This window comes from Eumetopias jubatus, unplaced genomic scaffold (assembly GCF_037043125.1).
Source record: "Eumetopias jubatus isolate StellerSeaLion01/CBP00866 unplaced genomic scaffold, mEumJub1_p1.0 scaffold_16, whole genome shotgun sequence".
In the NCBI taxonomy this organism is placed as follows: Eukaryota; Metazoa; Chordata; class Mammalia; order Carnivora; family Otariidae; genus Eumetopias; species Eumetopias jubatus.
Genome location: NW_028274822.1, coordinates 52929801 through 52943455, shown reverse-complemented (window position 1 = coordinate 52943455; position 13655 = coordinate 52929801). Strand labels below are relative to the sequence as shown.

The 13655-nt window shown below is 35.1% G+C and overlaps 1 protein-coding gene across 4 annotated transcripts in view; it reads right to left on the bottom strand.

The window, feature by feature from the left end:
* Window positions 1-13655, bottom strand: part of SMCHD1 (structural maintenance of chromosomes flexible hinge domain containing 1) — a 139226-nt gene that overhangs the window by 42008 nt on the left and 83563 nt on the right. For all 4 annotated transcript variants that reach the window (XM_028092350.2, XM_028092352.2, XM_028092351.2 and 1 more), the window contains exons 31-35: window positions 13099-13178; window positions 12721-12878; window positions 11271-11386; window positions 10106-10170; window positions 17-104 (exon numbers count right to left, since the gene is read on the bottom strand). In XM_028092350.2, the coding sequence (XP_027948151.1) occupies window positions 17-104; window positions 10106-10170; window positions 11271-11386; window positions 12721-12878; window positions 13099-13178 (507 nt within the window). The remainder of the gene's footprint in view (window positions 1-16; window positions 105-10105; window positions 10171-11270; window positions 11387-12720; window positions 12879-13098; window positions 13179-13655) is intronic.

Below are 13655 nucleotides of genomic sequence, written 5' to 3'. Positions count from 1 at the left end.
AAAAGAATAAGCAAACCTGTTCACTGTTAAGAATATTTGCTTTATCCATCATAAACCCAAACTGGATACAATATGTTCCCACTTTGTTAGGAATTGCTTTATCCCTATGTTAAAAAGAAAGAGATAAGATTACTGACAACTTTTAAATAAAGGAGGAAGGAATTCAAATCATCAACATTTCTGTTCTTTCCACAAAAAGTAAACAAATAAATAATTACTATTACTACATTTGCCTTCATTCAACAAATATTTCCTGTAATACCAGGCTTTAATCTAACCAGGTCCCAAGGGAGAAACAACTAACAACTTAGCTTTGAATCATCCCAATATGAATTTGGACTGAAATGAAAACAGACTGCTATTGGCCCAGATAAGAGAAACAAATGTAAACCTGACCTGAAGAATATACCTTAGACTTCAAATTATTTCCAAATTCATAAATAAAAAGTATGGTAAACAACAAGAAACAGGTACATAAAGAGACAACAGAACTAAAATGAAAACCAACAGAAACAAGAGCCCATTGAAACAGACCAGGAGGGACTTGAGAGAGTCTGGTTACTGCTTCTTAGGATAAAAACAAGATTGAGAATTCCAACAGAACTGGACCTTAAAAAAGAAAACAACATTAAAAATACCAAACAGAACTTGATAATTGGAAGATGGATTTAAAAGCAAATTGGGTACACTGAATAGATATTAGTTAATGAAGGAAGTTTAGAAGAAAATTTCTAGAATGAAGACAAAAAAGAATGGCAAACAGAGAAAAAGAGGATGAGAGACAGAATATTTTAAGGACTAGTGTGCCAGAAAAAGAAGAGCGAAAGAATAAGCAGAAGCCATATTTGATGAAATAATGGTTGATAATTTTTCAAACCCAAAGACCATAAAATCAAAGCCTATGAAAACCAAGAAGAAAAAATAAAAAGAAATCCATGAACAGGCACGTCACAGTAAAACTGTTGAAAACAAAACTCAAAACAACCAAAGAAGAGTGGAAATAATGACTTCTCATGGTAACAATAAGGCTGGGGTGCCTCAGTGGTACAGTTGGTTAAGGGTCCAACTAACGGTTTTGGCTCAGGTTGTGATCTCAGGGTCTTAAGATCAAGCCCCGCATCTGCTTAAGACTCTTTCTCCCTCTCCCTCTACCCCTTCCTGGACCAACGCACGAGCACTCCCTCTGTCCCCGCCCCCCAAAAAAAAACCCCACAAAGCTGGCAGCTAACTTCTCAACATAAATGATAGGATAGTGAAGGTTGGCTTAAAAGTACTGCATGAAAGAAACTGCCAATATAAAATACCATTTTTGGGCGCCTGGGTGGCTCAGTTGGTTAAGCGACTGCCTTCGGCTCAGGTCATGATCCTGGAGTCCCAGGATCGAGTCCCGCATCAGGCTCCCTGCTCAGCAGGGAGTCTGCTTCTCCCTCTGACCCTCCCCCCTCTCATGTGCTCTCTCTCTCGCTCTCTCTCAAATAAAAATAAAAAAATAAAGTATCATTTTCAAGAAAAATACTCTTCTAGTATGAAGGTGGAATAAATATATTTTCAGGTAAAAATTAGATAATTCATCACCAGATGTACACTAGAGGAAATACTAAAGGAACTTCCTCAGATGGAAAATGATACCGGATGGAAAACCTGAGTTGAAGATTAACAGAAAGAATGAGTTAGTAAACCTAAATGGAACACTAATTAAATGAAATAATGTATTAATAGGTTTAACATACACAACAAAGGTATCTAAGTTGCAGGAGAGAAAGTGATGTTTAAGTATCCTAAGATTCATGCACTGACCAAAGGGAGAGTAAAAAAATGCAGAGTGTCGGGAGCCTGGGTGGCTCAGTTGGTTAAGCAACTGCCTTCGGCTCGGGTCATGATCCTGGAGTCCTGGGATCGAGTCCGGCATCGGGCTCCCTGCTCAGCAGGGAGTCTGCTCCTCCCTCTGACTCCCCCCTCTCGTGCTCTATCTATCTCATTCTCTCTCTCAAAATAAATAAATGAAATCTTTAAAGAAAAAAAAATGCAGAGTGTCATCACACATTGGTATAGTATGTCAACTACGCATGTAATCTCTCAAAAAACCACGTAGAGAGTAAGATTGTTTTAACTACCAAGTTAATGAGTAAAACATAACCAAAAACAATAAATTCAAAAGAAAAAGGAACAAAGAATAGTAGGATCAAATAAAAAACTGGAAGAGTAAAAAACAAGTGCTTTGGTAATTATTTGTATGATCTAAATTTTTCAACTAAAAGATTATTTAAAAAACAATTATAGGGACACCTGGGTGGCTCAGTCGGTTGAGCATCTGCCTTTGGCTCGGGTCGTGATCCCAGGACCCTGGGATCAAGTCCTGGGTCAGGCTCCCTGCTCAGCAGGGAGTCTGCTTCTCCCTCTGCATGCAGCTTCCCCTGCTTGTGAGCCTCATGCTGACAAATAAATAAAACCTTTAAAAAAAGGCCACTATATGCAGCCATCAAAAAGAATGAAATCTTGCCATTTGCAACAACGTGAATGGAACTGGAGGGTATTATGCTGAGCAAAATAAGTCAATCAGAGAAAGACATGTATCATATGACCTCACTGATATGAGGAATTCTTAATATCAGGAAACAAACTGAGGGTTGCTGGAGTGGTGGGGGGTGGGAGGGATGGAGGGCCTGGGTGATAGACATTGGGGAGGGTATGTGCTATGGTGAGCGCTGTGAAGTGTGCAAGACTGTTGAATTACAGATCTGTACCTCTGAAGCAAATAATACATATGTTAAAAAAAAAAAGATGATAGCAGGAGGGGAAGAATGAAGCGGGGGGAAGTGGAGGGGGAGACGAACCATGAGAAACTATGGACTCTGAAAAATGAACTGAGGGTTCCAGAGGGGAGCAGGGTGGGGGGATGGGTTAGCCTGGTGATGGGTATTAAAGAGGGCACGTTCTGCATGGAGCACTGGGTGTTATATGCAAACAATGAATCATGGAACACTACATCAAAAACTAATGATGTAATGTATGGTGATTAACATAATAAAAAAAGAAAAAGAAAAAAAGCCACTATAATGCCATCTGTAAATGATCACTTAAAATATAAATATACAGAAGTAATGAAAAAAAGGTAACTTATACAGGGGCGCCTGGGTGGCTCAGTCACTTAAGCGTCTGCCTTCAGCTCAGGTCACGATCCCGGGGTCCTGGGATCGAGCCCTGCATCAGGCTCCCTGCTGGGCCGGGAGCCTGCTTCTCCCTCTCCCTCTGCCCCCCACCCCCACTTGTGATCTCGCTCTCTGTGTCAAATAAATAAATAAAAAAAATCTAAAAAAAAAAAAAAAAGATACTTATACAAATACTAACTCTCATGATCCCTAAGGTGGCTTCTGCATGTCACTCATACAGAAAGTTGGTATACTGTTATCAAAGTAGATTTCCAAGCAAAAAACATTACTGGAGAAAAAGGTGAATACTTCATAATGATAGCCAATTCAATTTGTCAGAAAAATATAATAATTTAAGTCTTATGTAAATAAAATATAGCCTTAAAGTAACACTAACATAACTAAGAGGAAAATAAATCCACACCAAATATGGGAGATTTACTACACGCTTTAAAAAAAAATAGAGAAAAATATATTTAAAATATATAGAAAAAAATTTAAATATAGAAAAATGAAACAATTATCAAATTTTGAATTAATGAACACTGTACTTTACATGCAGTTTATATAATTTTCAAGTATACATAAAATATTTACAAAAATTGACCATATGCACATACTGTTTTCCACAAAGGGAAAAACAATTATCCATTAGTTTCAAGGGAATGAAATTATACAAGGCAGGCTCTCTGACCACAGCGTAATTAATCTAGAAATCAGTAAGAGAAAAAGAATAAGAAAATCCCACAATTTAGAAATTAAACAATATACTTCTGAAAAATAGCCATAGGTAGAAGATAAAATTACAATGGAAATTACAAAATACTCTGATCCAAATAATAATGAAAATACAATGGAAAAATACTTGGGAAATTTATAGCTCAACATACATATATATGTATACACAAACATATGCATTTATGTATGTATGTATATGTTTATATACACATATAGTATACACAGGCTGAAAATAAATGTATTAAGCAACAATCTCAAGAAGTTTTAAAAAGACAGAAGTTGGTTCTTTGAAAAGACCTACAAAGTTTAAATCTCCTGGTAAGATTAATCAAGTAACAAAAAGTACAAATAGGGTGCCTGGGTGGCTCAGTCCGTTAAGTGACTGCCTTCAGCTCAAGTCATGAACCTGGAGTCCCAGGACTGAGTCCCACATCAGGCTCCCCACTCAGCAGGGAGTCTGCTTCTCCCTCTGACCCTCCCCCCTCCCGTGCTCTCTCTCTCTCTCTCTCTCAAATAAATAAATCTTTAAAAAAAGTACAAATAATGTTAACAATGAGAGATCACTCTAGATTCTACAAAATAAATTGTGAACAACTTTTAAAATTTAGGTAAGACTGACAAATTGAAAATTTTAAGTTACTAAAACTGACCAAAGATGACACAGGAAATACAAATACTCATATAACTATTGAATTTGAAGGAACTGAATCAGTAAGTACAACCTTCCTCCCCTAAACTCCAGGCACAGATGGCTTCACTGATGAAATCCATCAAACATTTAAGGAAGAAATTATGACAAACTCTCACACAAAATCCAGAAAATAAACCAAGACTTTGGGACCACTTCTCCTAGTTATTGTAGTAAGGAATATATGACTTGATACCAAACCTAAAAAGAATATATAAGAAAGTGCAGGCAACCCTGACCCATTAATGTAGATGGAAAAATTCCAAACAATTAGCAAAACCAATCCACCAATACATAAAATAGGTTATGCATCATGATAAAACTGGGTTTACTCCAGTAATGCAAGACTGACTGAACATCCAGAAAATTAATGTTCTGTAGAACTCAGCACATTAAAATAGGAAAAAATATCACATATTACCTCAATAGATGATTAAATCTACTGTCAATTCATAACAAATAGAAATTCTCTTACAAGTAACAGTCTGATAAAGGTACCTACCAATGAAATTAGGGATTGGGAATGAAATTAGGATCATCACTCTCATCATGTCTATTTTACATTTTACTATAAGTCCAAGCCAATGTAGTATGGCAAGAAAGAGAAAATGTACAATGACTAGAAAGTAATCAACCTATCATTATTCACAGACATGAATGTGATATATTTGAAATCCCAAAGAATCTATAAATAAAATTGGAAATTAAGGAGGTTAGGAGAGATGCTGGCTACGTACGATGTTAATATACACAAATCAACTAGATTTCTGTAACCAACGACAAATGTAAAATAAAAAACTTTAAAGGATGTTGTTTACAACAGCATCCAAAATATTATCTAGGCATTATGCTAAGTGAAATAAGTGAGACAAATACAAAAATACTCATTATTTCACTTATGTGTAGAATCTAAAAAACTCAAATTCACAGATACAAAGAAAAGAGTGATCCTTGCCAGAGGTAGGGACTGGGAGATGGACAAGGTGGGGAAAATGAGGAAAGAAAGTCAAGAGGTACAAAGTTTCAGTTAAAAGACAAATCCTGGGGAAGTAATGTGCAGCATGGTGACCATAGTTAATAATACTGTAGTGTTTATTTGAAAGTTACTAAGAGAGTAAATCTTAAAAGTTTCCACTACAAGAAAAAAAAAATGTAGCTATGTAGGGTGATGGATGGTAACCAAACTACTACAAAAGGAAGCAGGTAATGATTGGGAGGGACACAAGGTGGGGCTTCCCCTTACTGGCAATATTTTATTTTTTGACTTCCATAATGGTTGCACAGAAATTCACTGTGGAAGAAGTCACAAAACTGTGTTATCTTTTTAACTTTATGAATTTTCTGTTTTTAAAAGGTTAAAAAATTGAGATTATACGCAGAACACCAAACACAGTGACTGACACACATTAGGAACGCAAATATTTTCATGCATTCAAATATATCCAATGTATGGAAATGTATTTTATTATATTACATGTATAACTGACAGTGTACATGATTTTTAAAAATCTTTCCTTCTGACTTACCATTTTTAAAATTTTATTTTTTTAATTGAAATACAGTTGACATACAATATTATATTCATTTCAGGGGTACAACATAGTAACTCAACATTCATATACATTAGGAAGTAACCACCGCCACAATAAATCTTGCTACTTTCAGTCACCATAAAAAGTTGTTACATAGTAACTATATGCCCTAAAGTGTAGATTGTATCTTCTTCATGTTTTATTTATAACTTCAAGTTTGCACCTTTTAATCCCCTTCCCCTATTTTGCCCATCCCCCTACACAGCTTTTTTTAAATTTTATTTATTTATTGAGAGTGAGAGAGGGAGAGAGAAAGAGCAAGTGGATGGAGGGGAATAAGGTGAGGGAGATGGGAGAGAGAATTTCAAGCAGACTCCCCATTGAGCATGAAGCTGGATGTAGGGCTCAGTATCACAACCCTGAGAACATGACCTGAGCCGAAATCAAAACCAACTGAGCCACCCAGGCACCCTAACATTTCTTTTTATTGAGATGAAATTCACATAAAATAAAATTAACCATTTTAAGTGTCTAATTCATTGGCATTTGGTAAATTCACATGGTGTGCAACTGCTTTTTTATAGTTTTAAAATGTATGCCTATTTTTAAAAGATTTCCTGTTCCTTCTGATACCCTGGAATGCTAAAGTAAGATTCCATTAAAACAAATATTTGAAATACAATAGCACAATTATCATACATTTTAATAGATTTATACACTAAAAGATAATTTAATAGACTGAAAAGAAGGCAGTATATGCTTTCTTGGATGTCTAAATCAGTCCCATGCAATAACATGAGTATACCTTAAAGACCTAAGGTAATGTTATCATAGTGTAAAATAAGGACGGTGATGGTATATTTTGTTACTTGTCTGTCATAACATAATAAAACTCAGAGTATTTAGAAACACATAGCTATCTGACATTGCCTTAACAAAAAGTACACACTGAATTTTTTTTTTTAATGAAAAGAGCATCTGTTAATGAAAGATTAAAGAGGTTTTAAAAAACTAGTCCTTTGGTACAGTTATTCTGAATATATTAATATAACAATATTATATTAATATAATCATGTTGACCCTACTGAGGATGACTAAAGAATTTTAAAAAGAGATCTTTGAAAGGATTTTGGGAAGACCAGGGGGCAGGACGCACCAGGTATCTGTCTCCCTGTATGGATAATAACTGAACTGGCAGAATCTGTCTGATGTAATTATTCTGGAACTCTGAAAGTTACTAAAAACTTGGATAGTAAGTTGCACTTAATTCTGATCAATTTCAGCGCTTAGCACAGTAGTAGCTACTCATTCCCCACCTCCCAGACACATGGCAGGCAGATGTATGTCCCTGGAGCAGTGTTCACTATAGGAACCAGGTGGAGGGTGAGGGACCCTCCAAATACTGGGGATCCAAGCTCTGATTGCTGCTTCTGTCACAGAGGAGCAAACACAAAATGCAGATAGCTATTGTTCCTGCACCAGTCCCCACTGTTGCAAGCCCCTCATCCTCCAGCTGAAGTAACTGGGGACTAATAGGGCCAGCATTCTTTCCTTCCCCTCTTCCTTTCTAGAAACCAGACTTTAGGGGTGCCTGGGTGGCTCAGTCCATTAAGCGTCTGCCTTCGGCTCAGGTCATGATCCCGGGGTCCTGGGATCAAGCCCCGCATCGGGCTCCCTGCTTGGCAGGAAGCCTGCTTCTCCCTTTCCCACTCCCCTCTGCTTGTGCTCCCTCTCTTGCTGTTGTCTCTGCCAAATAAATAAATAAAATCTTAAAAAAAAAAAAACCCAGACATTAAAGGACATTACTAAACAACCACATACATAGGGCAAACTAGAGGGCGCCTGGGTAGCTCAGTTGGTTAAGCGACTGCCTTCGGCTCAGGTCATGATCCTGGAGTCCCGGGATTGAGTCCCGCATCGGGCTCCCTGCTCAGCGGGGAGTCTGCTTCTCCCTCTGACCCTCTTCCCTCTCGTGCTCTCTCTCATTCTCTCTCTCTCAAATAAATAAATGAAATCTTTGAAAAGAAAAAACTAGAAAGTGACCAGGCATGCCTAGAGAAAGAGTCAGAAAAGACATGAGAAGACCTTAAGTTTACACCTAAGGCTGATCCATGACAAACAGCCTATAACAAAAAAAATAATAAATAAAATTAAATCTAGCAAACCCTGGGTAAGGCAGAGAATCTGAATTCCAGAGCTACAACATTATTAGATTTCAATGTCTAGTTTTTAACAAAAAAACCACAAGACAAACAGGAAGTATTGGCCAAAGTAAAAAAAATAAGTCAACCAAAATTGTTCTTGAAAAACACCTGATGGCAAATATACTAGAAAGGACTTAAAAAAACACCTGTCTTAGGGGTGCCTGGATGGCTCAGTGGGTTAAGCTTCTGACTCTTGATTTCAGCTCAGGTCATGATCTCAGTGTTTTGAGAGTGGAGCCTGCTTAAGATTCTCTCTCTCCCTCTCCTTCTGCTCCTAACCCTCAACTCAAGCACTCTCTCTCTCTCTCAAAACAATAACAAAACAACAATAAATACCTATCTTAAAGATGCTCAAGAACTGAGGGAAGATGTGGAGAAAATAAAAGTGACGTAGAGAAAAAATGGAAATATCAATAAAGAAACAGAAAACTTAAAAAGAAACCAAAAACAAATTCTGGAGCTGAAAAATACAATAATTTAAGTGAAAATTTCAGTACCGGTATTCAAAGGCAGATTTGAGCAGGAAGAAGAAAGAATTCGTGAACCTGAAGATAATGGATATTATACTCTGAGGAACAGAAAGGAAAAAGGACTGAATAAAAGTCAATAGAACCTCAGGGACCTTTGGGACACCAGCAAGTGTCCCCTCTCACCAGGGGAGGAGAGTATATCTGAAGAATGACTGAAAATTTCCCAAGTTTCATGAAAGACATGACTATAAATATTGAAGATGCTCAACGGATTCCAAGTAAAATAAATTCAAAGACACACACACCAACACACCTTATTATCAAACTTTCAAAAGCCAAAGACAAAGAGAGATTATGGAGAGCATTGAGAGAGAAGTTAATCATGACAAACAAGGGGTTCTCCGGAAGCTGATCAGATTTCTCGTCAGAAAGTCTGGAGACCAGAAGGCAATGGACCATGTAGTCAAAATGCTTTAAAAATATATATATATACACCCTCAGCCAAGAATCCTATAGCCAGCAAAACTGTCCTTCAAAAGTGAGAGGGAAACTAAGACATTCTCAGAAAAACAAAAGCTAAGGGAACTCATTACCACTAGACCTGGCCTGTAAGAAATGTTCAAGGAAAATACTACAAAATAAAATGAAATAACAGACAATAACCTGAAACCACATGGAGAAACAAAGATCTCAATAAAGGTTAATACACAGGTGATCATAAATGATAGTATTATTGTAACAATGTTTATAACTGCACTTTTTGTTTTCTACAGGATTTAAGAGACTAATACATTTGAAGAAACAAAACTTAGTCTAAAAGTTAAAAGGACATTTCTCATTTAAAAATAAATGAAAGAAAAATTGGACATAGTTTATTCAAAGCCAATTTTCATATTTCAAAGTAGAGGTCGAGAATGCAGAAGCAACAATTCAAGTAAATTCAAATCAAAGTAACAGTTAAAAACCATAAAAAAACTAGTTCAATCTGTTTTACTTCATAACAATTAAATTTTGAACTACAGAAATCTCCTATATAATAACATAATTATAAAGTGCTCTGACAACATAATGTAATTATTTTCAGATGGCTTTCCTAGTTTTGAAAGCTAATATAACTATCAAAACAGTCTTTCCCCAAACCATTTTATAAAGCTTACAAATAAAATACACATTTTCTCAAAATACTTCCTAAGAAAAATTAAGAGATACGAATATTTTTTCAGTCATAAATTACTTTCCCCAAGTTGAGGAGACAAACACCATCAAGGCTGAAATCACTTTGTAACAAATTATGCATAAAAATATCAAATGATTTGGGAAATACCTGAAGTAGAAGCAGCCATCTTCCTTGTCATTATCTTTTATTTTATTACAACTAAATGTTTCTGCCTAGAAAGGGAAGTAGGGGAGAAGGTGGGGAGGGAGAAATCACATTTAACATAGTATATTCAGGATAAAACCTTATATTACCTTCACCAAATGCAAATACAGATCACATCTGGATTTACAAATACATACACATACAGTTATATGTCTATACCTTTACAATACATTTTAAGATTCGATAGTGTGATTAGTCATAAAGACATACCATTATTAAAGGGCACACAATAGATCTCAACGGTGGTGACATAGTTTTAAGGTAATAGCAGCCTGATGAAACAGTATAAATTTAGGAAGCTAGTTTCCTAAACACGTAATTAAAATGAATCATAAATCCTGAAAGGCACTGTTAAATTAAGACACTCTGATATGTTTTAGTTTCCAATTTGAGATTTATTTTAGATCTACACTGTCCAGCATGGTAGTGAATAGCTTCATGTGGCTACTGGGCACTTGAAATATATCTGGTTAAAAAGAGATGTGGTACAAGCATAAAATACAGAGGAAATTTCAAAGAATTGGTAACATAAAATCTCAAAAATGAGATTTTACTTTCTTTTATGTGTTTATTTAATTTTAAATACTGAATACATGCTGAAATGGTAATGTGATGTTAAGTTAAAACTACATTAATTTTACTTTTTACATTTTTACTGTAGCTACTAGAAAAATATAAATGTCATGTGTGACTTGTATTATATTTCTATTGGACTGTGCTGCTTTAGACCCTCAAAATGTTCTCACCACTCTACACTCACTTCTCTATCCTGTAAGTATATCAATCATATCTCTTTACTATCTCATTTTCTATATTATCTCTTAGTGGTATTCTACGGCTTTTTGCCCTGTGCCACTGTCCTTTAGATGATTTTAAAGTGTAAAATATCTTAAAAGTTTAAGAAATATCACAATATCGGCTACTCTTTTTCAAAGGCATCAACACTTAATTTTGAGATATATTCTATTTTTAAAATCTCAAGTGATGAAGTGGGCTACTGTCTAGTTCTCCAGCATATACACAGTGCATTTTTACATTAAGTTACATTTAATTTTAAGTTAAATGTAAGAGCTACTTTTAAACTTCTACAATGCTTTCCAGAACTCACATTTGCTGGTGGTCGGTTCCCACTGTTAGACAGCTGCCACATTTTCATGGAAATACGTGCTGGATTAATATTTTTAATGATACTGTCATCTTCAGAAATAACAGTAATCATAAAATCTGTCATGGTGAATAAAAAATTATTTTCTGGTTTACTTAATAGATTTGGTTAAATAATTCTAGGTCTTAAAATGTACATCTTGTTTAAATATTAATAATGAGATTCTGAAGAAAACAAAACCATTCGGTAATCAGCATTCCCCATAATCTGTCTATAAAAATGTACTAATCATGACAGACAACTCTCTTTAGTGCTAAATCTCCTCCACAAATCTAACACATACATCTTTGCTATTATTAGTCCCTTGTCTTATTTTCACAGTCTGCAATGCTAAAAGTTCTACTAGGCAAGACCAAAAGGTTAGACTGTGGATACTCAGCAACCTAGAGTTAAGGCAACTGGTCATAAATCCTTATGCTTTATGTATTCCAAGAATACAGTATTTATTTTCTCTTATGATTTTCAATAGCATACAACAGCTAAATTATTATTATATATAGTATTTCCCTTATGTTTATCATTCATTTGGCATCCATATGATGGATATAATTTTTTAATCACGGGAAATAGGTCTTATCTCCCAAAACAGATTTAAAATTATGAGTATAAAGGCTATGTATATATGTAACTTATTAAAAATGATTTTCTAATCTAAATTTTTTGGTCTGCTTGTTTCTAGTATATGTGCTGCCGAAGCGAGCACTTGGTCTGCTTGTTTCTATTGCTTATAACTACATATTGGAATGCATCCATTTAGGAAAACAGAGGTCTTCAAGAAAATTACCTGTAATAAATACCATTTCCTACTGACTTGGCACCTGCCGCGTTCCACTGAAATTATTTGCTTACTTAAGTGTCTCCTGCATTAGACAGAACTCACTGGAAATTGTCATATACATTATTGGAACGAAGAGCCCAATATAGTGCCTGGACATAGCAGGTATTTAGGAAACTTTTTTTGTTCTGAAATATCTTTAATCATAAATTCTGATGTGATGTACTTTCATCCCAATTAAGTTTAAACAATCCTGGTTCTATTTGTTTGAAGATGACATTACAACCTATTTAGTAGAGCCCACATAGTTCTTGCCATTTAGCAGTTCATGTTTCTTTTGCAGAACTTCACAATCCAGTGAATGAACAATCACAAACTCAATCACAACAGGCTCTCAGTTTATGAAGAAACTTTCAGTTCATTCTTGACCATTAAGGGAATGTAGGGACAGAGACGAAAGAAGACAAAGCTAAGCCAAATGTACTTTCCTTGCCATTTAAAAGACTACTGCAGGTTTGGTTTTTTATCATGCTAAACATCTAGGATAAATAATTTACTCCATTAATGAAAAAAGAAAATTATCATTACAAATTTATTTGAAATTTGTGACTTACTCACCAGTGAAAATACCCCCTGCTAAAAAGGAAGCATCTTTGTCATATTTAACATTGAGACGAATTGGTTTTTCAGGGTCTGGGAGAATCATTAACTTAATTATAGGTCCTTCTATGATATTCTTGTTATAGATGGCTCTAACCTGCATCATATGTTCTCCTCTAACAAGGGGGGAAAAAAGAGACAAAGGGTTCAAATTACATTGTTATAACTTAAAAATTCTCAGTTTATACAAAGCTTAGCTCATTTAAAAAACCTCTCTACTGTTTAGTTATACCTTCTAACACTAAATAGAAGGCTAATTATTACTCTTAACTTCAGCAAGGAATAAGAAAAATCAATCTCTATAATACTAATAACTATCAAATTTTTGGTTCTTACCTAGGGGCATAAACACTGAACACTCCCAAATTAGCCCTGCCCCTTTCATCTGTTTTATGCTGTTGGTTTGAAGGAGTGAGCTAAAAACAAAACAAAAGAGTTAATTAGAAAATACTAGAGATCAAATTCTTTTCCTCTATTACAATGTTCTTTTCTTCCATTACTATTTTAAAAATATTTGCACACACTTCCAAAATCTTTAATTTCCTAACCTGAACTAGTAGAAATGTGATATGTAATTACATAACCCAAAGGACAATCATCACTCATCTTCATCAATTAAACTATAATTTATTGTATTTCAGTTATTAAGTTGCAGAATTCAAAATTCACTGTTTCAATAACACTGATATTTCAAGTGAAGTTTGGTTATACAAACACTGAAGGTATATTCTAAAACTGGGGATTGTGGGGAATGGCACAGGTGAAATAAACATAAATATACATTTAAGTCAAGGCATCGTAATACCACGTCCATTATTATTTCATCTTTCTCTTTAAGTTTACTCAGATGTGCTCCTTATATCTCTGTTGCAGTATGACCCTCTTAGAGATAA